The following is a 16,696-nucleotide window of genomic DNA, read 5'->3' as shown; positions in this document are numbered from 1 at the left end:
TGTTTTAGAGAAACTTCTATATATATTAATAAAATTAAGATTCTATTAAGTATTTCAATTATAACTTTTAACATTTGAAGGATTCTTGAAGTGTTCTTTTAAATATTATTATAATTTTTAAATCAGGATTCTTTAATATTAATTAGTTTGAAAATTTTCAAAATAATATTATTTGAAAAATATTTGAAGAGTCAAAAGAATATAATCGGGTGAATAATTTATACAAGAAAAATTAAATATTCTAAAAAAACCGAAATCCTAAAAAATCGAACGAAACCGTACCATTACAAACTGAACTAATTAATAACCAAACCGAATAAAAACTGAATCAATAATATGGTTGCGGTTTGGTTTTAATTTTTTTAAACCGAATAGAAACCGAGCCGAATAAAATTAATTATATATATTATTTATATGTATAATAATATTTTAATTTAGTTTTATAGATTGTTTTATAAATTTCTGAACCTAGTCCAATTATATGTATTATTGTTTTATGCTTTTTGAGTGATTTTATTGAAATAATGTAATAATTTGGGCAAATCCCATAAGAAATCGGTGATTGTGTGGCCTTGCAAAATTTGTAGTCATACATGGTTGTTCTCTGCGTTGTGACTAATGTTAGTGGAATGAATTATACGATAACATATCATTTTCAATATCAAAGCCGAAGCGATTGGAGAATCCGTATGTTTGTTTTAACTTCCTTTAGCTTTAGGTTCTAAATTATTTGCCGCGGTTAGATTCTACATATTTGTTCGTTTTATATTATCTTGATAATTTTTATTATTTGATTTTAAAACCGAAACCGTAGAATTTCAAATCAAAACCGAGTCAAGAAAACTAAACCGCAACAATTTTATTTGATTTGGTTTTGAATTTTCGAAACCAAATTAGATTTTTTGTTCAAAACGAACCAAACCGCACACTCATCCCTAGCTTGAGTACATCGTAGAAAAATGTGATCAATTGTTTCATCTTCAACCTTGTCAATTGCATCTCGATAACCGTTATATCAAAACATCCCTTTATTTGTAACATTGCACACAGCTTTTTCATTGCTTGAAGCCGCTTAAAGCTCAACTCTGTTTAGGTATTGTGTTCCACTTATTTCTTCAATTTTTATACCTATTTCAGTGATTGTATGCGATAAAATCAGAACTTTTATGTTGTGATTTATACAGAAATATGAAATCTTCGAGTGTAATTGTAGGGAAATTCATCGAATTTATCACAACTGCGGATACAACTTCAAATGAGATGGTTAGTTTTGAATATTATCTACTGATTATTATTATGTCTTCCCTTTTCTGATTTGTTTTTATTTCATAAAAAATTGCCGACTAAGATTTTGAACAAATATGATTATATGCTTGAAACTTGTTTCATCTTGAAATTTCGAAATGATTATGAAAATCCGGTTGTGCGCAACCAAGAGAAAATGACAAATATAGAGGGATTTAAATTTGTCGGCACTTGTGGCATGAAGAAAACAATTACTGTAAATAAGTTGTACAGAAAAAATTTGAATGAGGTATTTTTTTCAGGGTAGCGGTCCACAGCATCCAACGATCCAGGATCTGTGTGTTGGTTGACCAGTCCCTGGCATACGACTGCCACGGACCTGGACCCTTTTTTTTTTTATATCTATCTATCTGTGTCTCTATCTCACAAACAATGGGAGACTTGAAGCTTGTAATTCAGAAAGGTCCCCGACAAGGCGAAACCCTAGAATTCCGACCCGGATCCATTATACGTCTGGGTCGAGTTGTCCGAGGCAACTCAGTCGCCATTAAAGACTCTGGTATCTCCACCAAACATCTCGAAATTCAGTTTGAAAGTGATTTGGGTAAGTGGGTCATCACTGATCTTGGTTCTTCTAATGGTACTGTTTTGAATGGTAGTGTGATTGATGTTAAAGTGCCTGTCTGTCTTTCGAATAATGATGTTGTTAAATTGGGCGAGGTTACTTTGATTCTTGTGAAAATTTGTGATGAGGTGGCTGTGGGAAAGGGGATTGAAGGGTTTGGGGAGGTGGAAAATGTGGTGGAGAAACCGAAACCACGGCGGGGGAGGAAAAAGGAGATTGGGGGTGGGAAGGGGAATGAGAATGTGGTGGCTGTTGAGGTGAATCAAGGGAGGCAATTGAGATCAAGGGTTACGGGGAATGCCATTAACAAGGAAGGAGGGAAGTTTGAGGATTTTGGGAAGCAGTTGGAGAGCCTGGCTGCGGTTGAGAGGAAGATGCACAAGGGTAGGGGGAAGAAGAAGGTTGTCAAGGAGGAGCCTGAAATAGAGGTTGAGGAGGATTTGGTAAAGGCTTTGCCTGAACTGGTTCTTGATCGTGCTGTCAAAGAGAGTACGATAAATGAGTTTGCTGATATGTCGAGAGTTGATGATGTTTTGGAAATGAAGGATATTGAGCAAAAGGAGGGGTCCGGGGTTAAAAATGGTGATTTTAATTTACAAGTGGAGCCAGATTTGGAGAAAATGACATTGGGGGAGTGGTTTGATTTTCTGGAGGTGTATTTGCCAAAAAAGATCCATGATGAGACAGAAGAGTTAATTTTTGAAATGAAAGAAAGAGCCAAGCAGTTTCACGAGTATAGTGTGCAACAAAAGCGTGCGATGGGAAAGGGCAAATCACTGATGGCATAGATGTAGAATGATTTAACCAGAGTGCAATGAGGTTAGAGCTATACCGTATGGTTCATTTTATTTTTTGAACTTGTTTGTGTTAGCTCTGAATATTATATTTCAATTGTAAAATATATAGGAAGATAAATGTTGTTAGCAATAAGATATGAAGTTGATGCTCTATATGCTAATTCCCAAGTTTTGTATGTGTAGCTTATCTTATTAAGATCTATATATGATCTAGTTTTTCTTTTTGGTGATTGCGATAATTTTTGGCAGTTTTACAGCTTTTGCATTGTCTTAGTTTTACAGCTTTTGCATTGTCTTAGACTCTTAGTCAAAAACCTTTGCTTAAGGATGTTAATTCCCAATACATGAGCACTATCTCATGCGTAAATGCCTCAATAGTAGTGTTACAGAGTTCCCTTGCTTCAAGTAACTTTAAATTGTGTGTCTCGACTTGTATATGTGTATTATAGGCTCTCCAGGTGAATGTCATTCTCTATGCTCCTATGGTAAGATGTGTGATATCCTCTTGGATTATAGTGCCAGTGAATTCTAGTATGATTTTAGAGTTTCATGGCTTTTAAGCCTACATGATCTATTCCAATATTAAAGGGATAATATTATGTTAAAACATCTGTGCAAATTGAAAGTCGTCCTCTTTCGTGCTACTGTGTACTGAAGGGGAACATGATGCATATTTTCAAGTGATACTGCAAGTAAAATGCTTTGTTATTCATAAGGTGAGTTGATATTGGTGTGTTGTGAATAGTAATATTAACCAATGTGATTGGTTGACCTCAGAGAAGAGGTACATACAAACCATTTGACAAATAAATAGTTGTTGCTTTAAATAACAGAAAACGTTCAGAAGAAGGATTTAAGATGTCATTGATAAAGAGAACCATAACTTGTGTATATTTGGCAATTATCTGTCAAATTTTGCCTGTGTCGTTTGAGCATTATCATCTGATGCTTCTTGTGAATTTGGGTATGTTAACTATACATTTTTCACAAGTCTAGGTAGTTGAGTTGGTTTAAAGCTCTGTTTTCTTGTCAAGTGGATGGGGCTCGAACAATGCTACTAAGAATCAGAAGATTAATGTTATTAGTTACCCTGAAATCGTAGGCTAGCTTTGCTAACTGGAGGAAAGAGTTTTTATATACACATCCAAAAAAGGACAGTAAATCTGCTAGTATCTCAGAGAAAAGTTTATATTTGTCTTTGAAATCAAGTTTTCAAGTTGAGTGTTGATAACTGTTGTGGATGTACAAGAAAAAAACTGTCCTTGCTGGAGGTTTTTTCTTCAACTGGCCTGAGGATATGCTCTTGAGCAGTATTGCCAATGCTCGAAATTAAATTATTTTCTGTTGTTAGTTGAGAAGACGATTCAAGTAGAAACCACTTTTTGCTGCTTCTGAACTGCTATTTTGACTGTATTATGAGCTTGAAGTAGCTTGTAACTCATTAAATACATTAGACATTTTTTCATTGTATGCTCATCTTGTGGCACCGACCGTATTAATTACTTGGTCACTGGGTTAATGGATATTATATTTCTTTTGCAGGTTTTACAAAAAGCATTGGAAGTGTGGGATCTGCAAGTAATTCCTCTCGACAGCCCTGTGTCCGAACCGGATCAGATTGACCCAGAGCTCGAGAAGGCATTTATTTGTCATCTACAAGACCATTGGTTCTGTATCAGGAAAGTGAAGGGAGAGTGGTACAATATTGATTGTCTCTATGCAGAGCCAGAGCACCTTTCCAAGTTTTACCTTTCAGCCTATCTTGATTCTATAAAAGGCTTTGGCTGGAGTATATTTTTAGTGAGAGGAAATTTCCCGAAGGAGTGTCCCATTTCATCCTCAGAGGCTTCTAATGTTTTCGGGCGGTGGTTATTACCCGAAGATGCGGAGAGAATAATAAAATCCTGCAACATTGTAGAAAGAACGCCTGACAGAACTACTTGAGTCCAGCAGCAGCAGGATCACTTTCCTCAATACGGAGCAGAATCACTCTCAGATGCAGAGGACGAAGATCTAAAAGCTGCAATAGCCGCAAGCTTGATGGATTCCCTGCAACAGTTGCTCCCAAGCGGAAAGTGGTGCCTCCGAGACGGAAAATAAGGACACCGTGGAGAAAAAGCATGATGACTCAGTTGCAAGTCCGAAGTTTAATTCTAGATGAAAAGGTTTGAACAGGGAATTCTTGTGGATGTTATTATTCAAGAATGTCATCTATTCGTTTTGGTTTGATCAATTCATAAGTTCTCCCGGGAAATCCTTCACTTGTTTTTGTACTTCTGCTGAAAACTGTTTATTGTTGTAAACCTGAATGCATGAATACAACATTCTGAGTATATGACACCGCAATTTAGATTTTTTATAAAAAAGTTCCGCTTAGAAGTTAATCTGGACTTGGGGTGTAATCGAGTCGAACCGAGTCCAACACTGTCAGGCTCGTCTCGAGCTCGATTGAAAATTCAGGGTTAGGGCTCGAGCTTGTTCGACCGAGCCTTTAATTTCAAGTTCGAAGTTTGGCTTGTGAACAGTTTGATAGGTTCGAGTTCGGCTAGAAAACTCAAATCGCGTCACCAAATATTGACAAAAACTCGAAATATGATCGATTTGACTCGAGTTTGATTAAATATATAAATTATAAATAAAATATTAAATATTTTTGTAAAACTATATTTCTAATTAAAAAAGTTAAAAATAATAGAGGCTCAATAAGGCTTGTTCACCTTACGAGCCGAGTAATTTGAAACTCGTTATTACCGAATCAAATGTGGTTATTTTACGAGCCGAGCTCAAGTAGCTCGCGAACAGTTTGACTATCTAGAGACTAGACTGCCTGTAGCTAGGAGACTCTTGTTTTACCAATCAGTTCTGTTAAAGTTTACATGTTGAACCACATAACACATTTAAGTTCTGATAAGTTTATATGTGAGGCTCGAGTTTAAATCAATTTAATATAGAAAATCATTCAAGTATTTAAATAATAATAATATATTTATAAAATATATAAATATAGGAAATAAATGGCTCGCGAGCCAAGTAATTGAAGGTGAAGCTCGGCTTGATCAAGTATTCAAATAGCTAGAGCTTGACTTGATTATAGTCGAACTGAATTCGAATATCAAATGAGCTGAACTCGAGTAATCATGAACAATTTGACTCATTTACACCCCCCTCAGAGCGTAAAATAATTCCTACTTATTTTCGAAGATTAGTTGGGATTTTTTATGGGGGGCTCCCATTAGTTTTCACTGGCTCGTACTTGAGTCTAATATAATTAGACGAGATTAGATATTGTACTTCCTGGAATCAAATCTAGCTTGGGTTGGATTGATTAAGCGGATAGTAGCCTTGTGTCTTTTGATGAGTGATTGTGGTAGAATTTGTGGTTTTGCATTAAGTTGTCAAGAAATTGTTAGTGTTTTCTTGAGAAAAATGATGGATTTTGCTGGGACACCAACTGCTTTTCTTCTTAAGATATTGCAGAGCTTCTTTCCAGTTGCTTCAATCACTTTTATGGTCACCACCACTTCATTCTATCAAGTCACTGCTTTCTGGTATTTTCTTCTTTTTCCCATTATTCTGTATATTGTTTTAAAATTAAGAATTAAGAAAAATCAGATTCTTTGTTGTTTCTTTACTCTTGCAATTGCAAGTTTTGGTGCAGCATTCATGCTTACAAATATGTTTTACTCTTTAATTATCGTTATATATACATAATTGTATTGGTGCTTCAAGAACTTGATAATAAGGACCATTAGTAGAAAATTATTTTTGTGAATGTAACTGAATGTTAACTTAGAAGGTCTCCTCAAATATGTCTTTTTCAGGATTTAACAGTGCGTCTATCTTGGAATCTTTAAATAAATGAGTAACTAGTTAAATATGTTGAAAGAATGTATAATGAAGTTTCATTGCAGAACAACTGATGGAGAAGATTATACATTTAGCGGAAAACAAAACTGCAAAAATCGACAAAGCCTCCTCAGATCTCAGCTAAGATCACCACCATACTTTATATATGCCAAGTCGCAGTAAAACTGTCGCAAAAGTGAAGGATCAGACCACATGCACACCAGCCTCGTAATTCTTGTTCAAAAATCCTGCAGCCTGCAAGTCTAGTTCCTCGTAACAGGGGTATGTGGACGATAAGATGTACGTAGGTAGATCAACTAAGGTTTTGTTTCTCCATAATCCAAGGTTTAACTTTACATATATACTTTTGGTTGAGGATCACATACAACCGCATCAATTTCCTGTACCCCATTAACACATATTTGTCAATTTGATCTTCATACCTCTCGTAAAGTGCTGGAACTGTAAGAACAACGAAAAGGCCTGCCAGAATGGCCATTTGTATAAGTTGGTGTGCTTTAGATATCAAGCTCTAACTTGGTATAAATGCAATCGTATCAAGAAGAAGTTTTCAAGAATTTCACATAAGATATATGCAACATGAAATCAAAAAACCGATAAAAACTTACTAATGTAGGCCATCGTAAGGAAGTCCATAAAGCAGCCAATCACAGATATTAAGAGCAGGTATGTGAAAACTCTCATGAACATCTGTGTGTCTTTACCCAATGCAATATCCTGGGATATAGAGAGCAAAGCATTAATGTGCTTTCGGATAAAGTCTGCTGCTTTACTCACTGTTTCTTCAGATAGGTAAAAATCTGGTAAAGGTGGAGCAGGTCTGTTCATAACCATTTACAGGAGGATAATAAGATAGCAGTTCAACTAATTTGTAAGAGCTTGTAATCATGTAAACTTATGCCTATTAACATAAGACGTTTTCATGATGCATCAGTCTTTTACAGTAAAGATGTTTGCTAACTCGACACTCATACAATGTTTTGAAATCAAAACGGACACAATGAAATTGCAGAATGTTGCAACATCTGAAGATGGGAATTTGACAATATACAAGACATTCCTTTGTTGCATACACTAGATATGCAAATTTAGCAAATTATTTCCCCGGAAAATAAATTCTCAACTTAGGCCAAGAAGCATACAAACATCTCCTCTTACCTGTTTACAATTGCAGCAGACTTGGCCCAAATGAAAAGAACCGAAAACAGGAGCAAGAGAACAGCAGAAACAAATGAGATTAGTGTATATCCAGATCTCTGAAACAGCACCCAAGCCGCAAGAGCAACTATCAGTATTCCCTGATTCAGATTTTTATGTCTCCATAGCATCAAATCAGCAGCTGTTACAGAAAACGAGCATAACGATAAGTCGGTTCCTTTTCCTCAGAGATGCAAATCATATATACTAGACTAATAACAAGAGTAGGGTTTCTATTTTTCTAGTTTAGGCTAATTGCCTATGAATAACAGATTCTGGATACATTTAAGGTACTAAATATAGCAATTCAGAACATGTGTACGAATCCATATCGAAATTAACTCATTGCCTAATCATTCAACTCGAAAACTCCTAATTGAGACTTAAAGTCATAATCACATATATAAGCATAGAAATTCATGATACAAACACATATAAGTATAAACAATTCTACACAACTGTTAACTGTATGCTAAATAATATACCCAGTCCTCCTCCAAGGATCTCATGAACATTTCTTTCCCTGCAAAACAATCGATCCGATGAACCCATATTAGCAAAAACAAAATTACTCCAAGAACTTGAAATGCAGCTCTTATTTCACTGACTGCATCTACTATGATCTGCAGATGAAAGTAGAATCTTCTTTATTTCTCTCTGTCATTTTAATCACAAGTAAAGAACAGTTCTTTCCAGTAAATTTCTATGCTCACCTTTTGTCTAAATTGTGTATTGCACAGTCACAGTATGTGATGTATACTAAAAAAATAGAGATAAAGACATGGCCATCTGTGAATATTGACTGGTATCCCATTAGTGATCATGTGGGACAGTGGGGATAGCTGGCTGCTTTTATACTTTCCCTTTTCTTTTGGTGTAGCATTTGATTTGATATTATTTTTTTTGACATTTTTTTTCAATATTGGCATATTATGAAATTTGTGTCATGGGGTTCAACATGTAAACTTAGTAGAACTGATTGGTAAAACAAGAGTCTCCTAACTACAGTGATATAAGCATTCTAAATTAACTTCTAAGCGGAATTTTTTTTAATCAAAAATTTAAATTTCGGTATCATACACTCAGAATGATGTATTCATGCATTCAGGTTTACAATAATAAACAGTTTTCAGCAAAAATCAAAGCCAAGTGAAGGATTTCACAGGAGAACTTAAGAATTGATCAAACCAAAACGAATAGATGACATTCTTGAATAGTAACATCTGCAAGAATTCCCTGTTTAAACCTTTTCATCTAGAATTAAAATTCGGACTGGTAACTCAGTCATCATGCTTTTTCTCCACGGTGTCCTTATTTTCCGTCTCGGAGGCACCAGTTTCCGCTTTGGGAGCAACTGTTGCAGGCAAGGAATCCATCAAGCTTGCGGCTATTGCAGCTTTTAGATCTTCGTCCTCTGCATCTGAGGGTGATTCTGCTCCGTATTGAGGAAACTGATCCTGTTGCTGCTGGACTCGAGTAGTTCTGTCAGGCGTTCTTTGTGCAGTGTTGCAGGATTTTATTATTCTCTCCGCATCTTCGGGTAATAACCACTGCCCAAAAACATTAGAAGCCTCTGAGGATGAAATGGGACACTCCTTTGGGAAATTTCCCCTCACTAAAAATATACTCCAGCCAAAGCCTTTTAAAGAATCAAGATAGGCTGAAAGGTAAAACTTGGAAAGATGCTCTGGCGCTGCATAGAGACTATCAAAATTGTACCACTCTCCGTTCACTTTCCTGATACAAAACCAATGGTCTTGTAAATGACAAATAAATGCCTTCTCAAGCTCTGGGTCAATCTGAGCAGGTTCGGCCACAGGGCTGTTGAGAGGAATTACTTGCAGATCCCACACTTCCAAAGCTTTTTGTAAAACCTGCAAAAGAAATATAATATCCATTAACCCAGTGACCTAATTGATAAGGTCGGTGCCACAAGATGAGCATAAAATCAAAATAATGTGTAATGTATTTAATGAGTCACAAGCTATTTCAAGCTCATAATACAGTCAAAATAGCAAGTTTAGAAGCACCGCAAAGTGGTTTCTACTTGTCTTCGTCTTCTCAACTAACAAGAGACAAATGACTCAAATTGACTTGTTCCTATTAGTATTAAAGCATCTGAATTTATTTGTGTGCATTGGCAATACTGCTGAAAAGCGTATCCTCAGGCCAGCGGAAGAAAAAACCTCCAGTAAGGACAGTCTTTTTTCTTGTACATCCACAACAATTATCAACACTCAAATCGAAAACTTGATTTCAAAGATAATTACAAACTTTTCAGTAAGATACTAGCAGATTTACTGTCCATTTTTGGATGTGTATAAAATCTCCTTGCTACAGTTAGCTAGCCTACAATTTCAGGGTAACTTAAAACATTAATCTTCTGATTCTTAGTAGTATTGTTCAAGACCCAATCAATTGACAAGAAAACAAAGCTTTAAACCAACTCAACTACCTAGACTTGTATATAAGTATATACCCAAATTCACAAGAAGCATCAGATAATACTCCATCCATCCCAAATTAGATGAGCTAGTTGACTTTGGGCACGTAACTTAAGATGCATTGACCGTCTAGTTTCAAAATTTATTTTTTTAATTTTTCTTTTGTCAATGAAAATTTCATATATTAATTTTTATTTGTAAAAATATGTAATGTAGCTATGCGGTCAATGGACCTTAAATTATGTGCCCGAAGTCAACGAACTCATCTAATTTGGGATGGAGAGAGTAATGCTCAAACAACACAGTCAAAATTTGACAGATAATTACCAATTATACACAAGTTATGGTTCACTTTAACTATGACGTCTCAAATCCTTCTTCTGAACGTTTCTTGTTACTTAAGTAACAACTATTAAATTGTCAAATAATTTGTATGTACCTCTTCTCTGAGGTCAACCAATCACATTGGTTAATATTACTATTCACAAACACACCAATGTCAACTCGCCTTATGAATAACAAAGCATTTTACTTGCAGCATTACTTGAAAATATGCATCATGTTTCCCTTCAGTACACAGTAGCACGAAAGATGACGACTTTCAATTTGCACAGATGTTCTAATATAATATTATCCATTCACTATCGGAATAGAACAAGTAGGCTTAAAGCCATGAAACTCTAAAATCATAGAATCACTGGCATTATAATCCAATGGCATATCACACATCTTACCTTAGGAGCATGGAGAATGACATTCACCCTGGAGAGCCTATAATACACATATACAACTCGAGACACACAGTTTAGAGTTACTTGAAGCAAGGGAACTCTGTAACACTAGGTGTAGACTGTAGAGCCTCTAATATATCTGGCAATTTTACTATTGAGGCATTTAATCATGAGAGAGTGCTCATATATCGGAAATTGACATCCTTTGGCAAAGGTTTTTGACTAGCTCGTGGTTTACACAATGACAGATATCATCAGACAGATAGTAGGATATGTCTGCAAACAAACAGATTTCGACATTTTGTGCTATTCCCAATTAAGTAAAACTTCAACCAAAAGTTTCCGATCCACATTAAAAAAAAAACAACAGAGAGAGAGAGACCCTCTAAATTGGGGAAAAAATATCCCTCAAATCAATAACTTCTCATCATATTTTACTATATCGAGCTAACCAGCATTTCATCAAAGCATTGAACCTAAAACTTAAGCACTGAAGCAGTTTAATTTCCGGGAGCACTAAATTCCTAAAACATGAAAATCGAATTTAAGCAATACACTGATACCTTTACATTTATAGAATTTATATCATTAACTTCAGATCCAGCTATCCAACCTACCGCTACAGACAAAATCCCCGTCCAAATCAAAATTTCCTCAAAACATCCACCAAATCATTATATTCCAATTTCACCATCCCCAAAACAATCAAATCACACAACTGACACCACAAATAAACAAACATCCAAGCAACACGGCGTAGCCTCTTTAAACAAAATTTGCAGAAAAATCAAACACTTTCGTATCAAAATCAACCCAAATTCAGCACACTTGAAGCACATAACTAACACCAAAACTAAACACACATTCTAGTAACACAACCTAACCTCTTCAAACATAATTCCATAAAAATCAAAACTTTCTACTAATTCTGCACCAAAATCAAATCAATCCAATATACAACGCACTCAAACCAAACAACTAACACAAACACACACATAGATTTCATAAAGATTCAATATTTCTCACCTGAATACTAAAATCGCCATCGAGCGACACATTATGCGACTCTTCCGCCACAAACGCGTCACTCTGAGCTCCTCCGAGCATCATCTGCCGCTCCGTGCGATCGAGATCGGAAGCGAGAGCCGCCAAATCGAATTCCGAAAAGAAAGGGCCTTGTAGAACTGTGTTTACACAATGTACAGCGCAGAGCTTCGATTCTTGAACTTCGTGATACAACATGCCGCCGTTAATTGGGCCTTCCATTGCTCAATTTGAATCTCTCTCGTGAGAAATCGAGATTTTTTTATCTTTCTCGCGAGCAAAACCCTAGAAATTGGAGAGGGGTGTGTACATGTTGCTGTTTATGGTTGGTCTCGGACGTTCATTTCTGCTGTGCTTCCTATTTTTATATTTTATATAGATAAAATAATATTAAAATAATATAGAATTTCATGCAATTTCGAAGTATTCAATTTTATTCTAACAAAAAAAATATTTTCAATTTTATTGTTTTGTTCAGTAATCAGGAAATATATATTGGGTTAATAATCAAGTGAGTCATCAAAGTGAAGTCGAAATATCAAGTTGGTCACTGAACTCAAAACCGTCTCAAATTGGTCACTGAAGTCAATTAGAGGTATCTTTAAATATGAACTCATGGAGTAAAAATATTATTTATAGTGCTTTACATATTATTCTTGAATGTTACCACAACTAAGTACGAGTTTATGACTTCTAGTATTTACGATAATATAATAAGATTTTATCAAGTTTATTTTTTATTTATTTTTTATTATATAGTTATTTTTTTTGTTTTAATTAAAAATAAATAGTAAATAAACTTGATAAATTCTAAGTACATTATGATAAATATTATAAGTCATAACCTTGTACTTAGTTGTGGTAACATTCAAGAATAATGTGTAAAACTCTGTGAATAATATCTTTACTCCTTGAACTCGTATTTAGTGATACATGTATCTGACTTAAGTGACCCATTTGAGACCGTTTTGAGTTCGGTGACCAACTTGATATATCCAACCCACTTTGATGACTCACTTGATTATTAACCCAATATATATTTGGGTCATGTTCCTGACAAGTGATTGTAAGGGACGTTTATTTAATAATCAGCTTTCCAATCATTGGATTGACGATTCAACGGCTGAGACAAAATAATTTTTTTTTTAACTATCCGCGCTTTTTTTTCCGCATGTTTTCCGCGAGATTGTCACGCGGACACATCGGGGTATCCGCGGTTAATGTACGCGGATAGATTGTTTTAAAACTGCGAAACTCCCGTATATGATCAACACAACAGAGCGTATACAAAACAAACTCATATCACTTACAAAGTACAAACTCATATACACGACACCATAACCCTCGCTTACAAACTCATATCAACCATCCTCGCTTTGTGATCACGAACCATAACCCTCGCGTTTCAACTCTTCAGGTGCGTGTAAGTATATACATTAGTATTTTTTGTGATTGTATGGATTGCAACGTATCATTTTTGTAGTTTTGATTCGATTGGATGTTGGGATTGTTAGGGATTATGTGTAATTGATTGTTGGTTGGTATTGGTTTGATAAATCGATTGGTGTGTGGGATTATGTTAGATTGTATGCTAAGTGTTTCTGAAAATGTCTCAAAAAAAATTTCGTTTATTTTGGTTTGTTTTTAGTTTATTGGTTGTTGGATTGGTATGACACTTTTGAGTTGAGATTAATCATTGGTATTTGTTAGCTGTGATTGCTAGTTGAAATTGTTAGTTTTTTTTTTGTTTTTCGTTTATTTTGGTTTGTTTTCCGTTTATTGATTGTTGGATTGGTGTTACTTTTGTTAGATTCGATCACTCTGTTGTGGCACGTAGTTTGTGTGGTGTATTCAGTGGCGGAGCGAGGTAGAGACCTCTGGGTGCACGTGCCCCCTTTGGTTTTTACATAACAATAAAAATTATGTGGGACCCACACATTTGACAGCAATCACATACTTGGTTCACACTCTGTGCCCCCTTCCAAATACCCAGATATCAAATACCCAGTATTAATTTAGGAGAAAGAATTTATATTACACTTAGAGAAAGAAGAAAGAACACAGTGTGATGATTGATTTTATACTTTCTATGATTTATTTCGATAGAAATTTTTAGAGTGCCCCCTCACGATGTATGTTCTGGCTCCGCCACTGGGTGTATGTTACATTCTTGTAATTCATTAAGTGATGGTGTGTGTTGTGTAAAGCATGTAGTTTGTATGGCACTTGCTAAGCATAGTTTGTATTTGGCTTTCAAGATGGATGATATTTTGTCGGGTCCTGTTAATCAAGCATTTATCTTGGATAATTCTTACCATATCAGTTCAGAGGTTTGGGATGGAGTCGAGCGTGGTCCCATGGAATATATTGTGGTAGCCGGGACTGATTATTTGGTGAGTCAACTGGTTCAAGCTTGCCAGGTAAAGAGAAATGTTATGCAGGATGTTTTGGTTGTAAAGAGAAATATTTATGAAATTATACTTTATAGGATTTTAAAATGTGGGCCGATGCTCTATCCCCAATGTAAAGAACGGAGGGAGACGGAAGGAATACTAACTTTCACAAAATAAGCATCGAAACAGTCTACGTATATAATAAATGCAGGAATTTTTATGCTACTCCCATCGCCATGATTAAAATCGATTACTTATAATTGAGTTGGCGAAAAATAATTTTTAGAAAATAATGATTTCTTCCTAAGACAATCACTGATGTAGCATAGATGTGAAAATATATTTCCATAAACATATACTTTTAGTATGTGATGAGTTGTTACTTGTTAATATGAAAATTTAAACGCAAACTGCATTTAAATGCATACTAAAACTTTTTTTATCAGAATTATTATGTGAACAACTTTTTGAACTCTGAGCATTGAATAGTATGATAACACAAAAAATCACGATTAATCACCGATTAATTCACATTTCGTATATCGACGAATTGATTAAATCTCTGATTTCAATTAATTGTGTGATTAATCTCTGATCAATTCAATTAATCTCTGATTAATCTTCATTCCATGTCTTTACCGATTAATTCTAATTTCTGCTTTTTACAACGCAGTTATAAACAACTTAAAAATAAACTATTTAATAACAGAACCCTCTTCTTGTATTTGCTAAATCATCTTATTATACTTACTTTGCACATATATTCACTTGAGTTGCTTACAATTGCAGGATAGGCAAATGAAATTCGAAAGTGAATGGAACTACCTAGGATAGAGGCTAAAAATATAATGAAGTGATGGACTTGAGACTAATCAAAATGTCCATTTAGCAAAAGAATGAACTGCAAATTTCTCCTGGTGATCCGAGGTGCATCATTTGCGTCAGGAGAGCTTCGAACATCCTTGCCTTCTGTAAACCTTCCGAGGGATGCTCGTTATCATCATCATGGGTGTTATCAGAGAAGCCTAGCTCTTCTAAATTTTACGTTGTATCCATGATTTTCCACAAGGAAAGTTTTTGCACCATGGGCACTGATTGTGCTCTTTATGTCCACCCTGGCATAACTGACTTCATTATGAATGACAGCAGCGGCACAACCAACACTGGAACGAGGGGTCCTGGCCAGTGGTAGAAAACAAGGTTGCATTAAGTACCTATAGCAAGAATGTATATCACTTGTTCCGACTGGTGGAATCCAAAAACGGAGAATTGCTGATGGTTGAATAGATATTCGATAATGTATACAGAGATACGACTACATCCTTTAACTGGGGAGCGACAAGAACAATTGCTATTACTATTGGAAAGAGGTAAATACACTCGAAGAAAACGAAGCCCTATACCTTGGATGGATGGACTCTGTCTCTATATCTGTTAATTTTTCTGACAGTAACCACATTAACACCTACAAACCCAATTGCATCTATTTCTTCAATGAATCAGATGATGCACTTTGCAGTTATAGTGTGTTTAACATAGAAGATAACAGCATCCTGGACCTAAGTTTTGCAGGCTGTTTACTCCATCTTTTCCATTAAACTATTAGTTATACCTGAAATTTATCAGTATTAGTATGCACTATTCGTATTTCGCAGTATATTTTTCAATTGCTCCAGATGACTATTGTTCTATCTAAAATTGGAGTGCTTGAATGCGAGTACGTGCTACTTTATAGTTTTATATTTTCCGTATTTTTTAAATACTGATTTTGTGATTTGAAATTTTCCCTCGTACCAATGTCATTGTAGTTCTATACTCAAGCTACTGCTAGAGTCTAGAAATTGTATCCAAATTAAAATCAACCATCAAGTAGCAAGAAAATGAAATCTTTGTGACGCCTTTGATTTGTTAAAATAAAATTCGATTTAATCAGAGATCGTGTATGTTCATCGGTTTTATAGTAATTTTAAAGTTATCATATCAGAAGTTACTATCACAATCAAGTATCAATGTATGATAATGAAAAAGAGGAGGCTGCTGACTGGCAGCCGGCAAGATAGGAGAATGAAAACAGTACCTTACTGTAATGACTCGAGCAGGAGGCAAGAAACTGATGACATTTACAAGGAGGAATAAGTCAGGGCAAAAGGGTAAATTAACAGATGATGGTCAAGGAGGGAAAGTCAAGGGGTAGAATGGGAAGAAGCAAGTAGAGTATAAAAGGGAAAGGGAGCTAGGGTTTTATCTTATCTGAGTGAATTGTAGAGTGAAAAGAGGAGATTTCTGGGCGTCTCGAATAGTCCAGTACTGTTATCTTTTGTTCTAGTAATTATCCAGTACTATTTATCTTAAT

At 35.3% G+C, this 16,696-nt stretch overlaps 3 protein-coding genes and 1 pseudogene across 4 annotated transcripts; 2 read left to right on the top strand and 2 right to left on the bottom strand.

Annotated features, from left to right (window-relative positions):
- Nucleotides 1-937: 937 nt before the first annotated feature.
- On the top strand, nt 938-4,297 carry LOC108197517 (FHA domain-containing protein At4g14490). 2 transcript variants are annotated; one of them, XM_017365162.2, is made up of 4 exons: nt 938-1,093; nt 1,214-1,263; nt 1,548-2,689; nt 4,210-4,297. In XM_017365162.2, exons 2-3 carry the CDS (start codon nt 1,256-1,258, stop codon nt 2,656-2,658), a joined length of 1,119 nt encoding a protein of 372 aa, XP_017220651.1. In that variant the 5' UTR covers nt 938-1,093; nt 1,214-1,255; the 3' UTR covers nt 2,659-2,689; nt 4,210-4,297. The 2 variants fall into 2 exon arrangements, with proteins under 2 accessions (XP_017220651.1, XP_063939938.1); XM_064083868.1 differs by having other exon boundaries at nt 944-1,093; nt 1,185-1,263.
- On the top strand, nt 4,186-5,000 carry LOC108197908 (ataxin-3 homolog; annotated as a pseudogene).
- Nucleotides 5,001-6,508: 1,508 nt separating this feature from the next.
- LOC108197739 (reticulon-like protein B12) lies at nt 6,509-8,451 on the bottom strand. The gene is made up of 4 exons (XM_064083078.1): nt 8,217-8,451; nt 7,693-7,873; nt 7,143-7,354; nt 6,509-6,996 (listed from the first exon to the last, which is right to left on the bottom strand). Exons 1-4 carry the CDS (start codon nt 8,281-8,283, stop codon nt 6,827-6,829), a joined length of 630 nt encoding a protein of 209 aa, XP_063939148.1. The 5' UTR covers nt 8,284-8,451; the 3' UTR covers nt 6,509-6,826.
- A 346-nt stretch (nt 8,452-8,797) lies between these two features.
- On the bottom strand, nt 8,798-12,294 carry LOC108197367 (ataxin-3 homolog). The gene is made up of 2 exons (XM_017364960.2): nt 11,933-12,294; nt 8,798-9,605 (listed from the first exon to the last, which is right to left on the bottom strand). Exons 1-2 carry the CDS (start codon nt 12,170-12,172, stop codon nt 9,012-9,014), a joined length of 834 nt encoding a protein of 277 aa, XP_017220449.1. The 5' UTR covers nt 12,173-12,294; the 3' UTR covers nt 8,798-9,011.
- Nucleotides 12,295-16,696: the final 4,402 nt, after the last annotated feature.

This window comes from Daucus carota, chromosome 8, assembly GCF_001625215.2.
Source record: "Daucus carota subsp. sativus chromosome 8, DH1 v3.0, whole genome shotgun sequence".
NCBI lineage: Eukaryota > Viridiplantae > Streptophyta > Magnoliopsida > Apiales > Apiaceae > Daucus > Daucus carota.
Note: the sequence above shows the minus strand (reverse complement) of the source record. Positions and strands in the feature narration are given on the sequence as shown.

Bases quoted from the DNA above. Each gene is read 5' to 3' on its own strand.
- LOC108197367 (XM_017364960.2), bottom strand. From the start codon at position 12,172: ATGGAAGGCCCAATTAACGGCGGCATGTTGTATCACGAAGTTCAAGAA. The intron at 9,606-11,932 runs GTGAGAAATATT...TTTCTTTTGCAG, and splicing joins ATGGCGATTTTAGTATTCAG to GTTTTACAAAAAGCTTTGGA.
- LOC108197739 (XM_064083078.1), bottom strand. From the start codon at position 8,283: ATGGGTTCATCGGATCGATTGTTTTGCAGGGAAAGAAATGTTCATGAG. The intron at 7,874-8,216 runs GTATATTATTTA...TTTCTGTAACAG, and splicing joins GATCCTTGGAGGAGGACTGG to CTGCTGATTTGATGCTATGG. The intron at 7,355-7,692 runs GTAAGAGGAGAT...GGTTATGAACAG, and splicing joins TCTGCTGCAATTGTAAACAG to ACCTGCTCCACCTTTACCAG.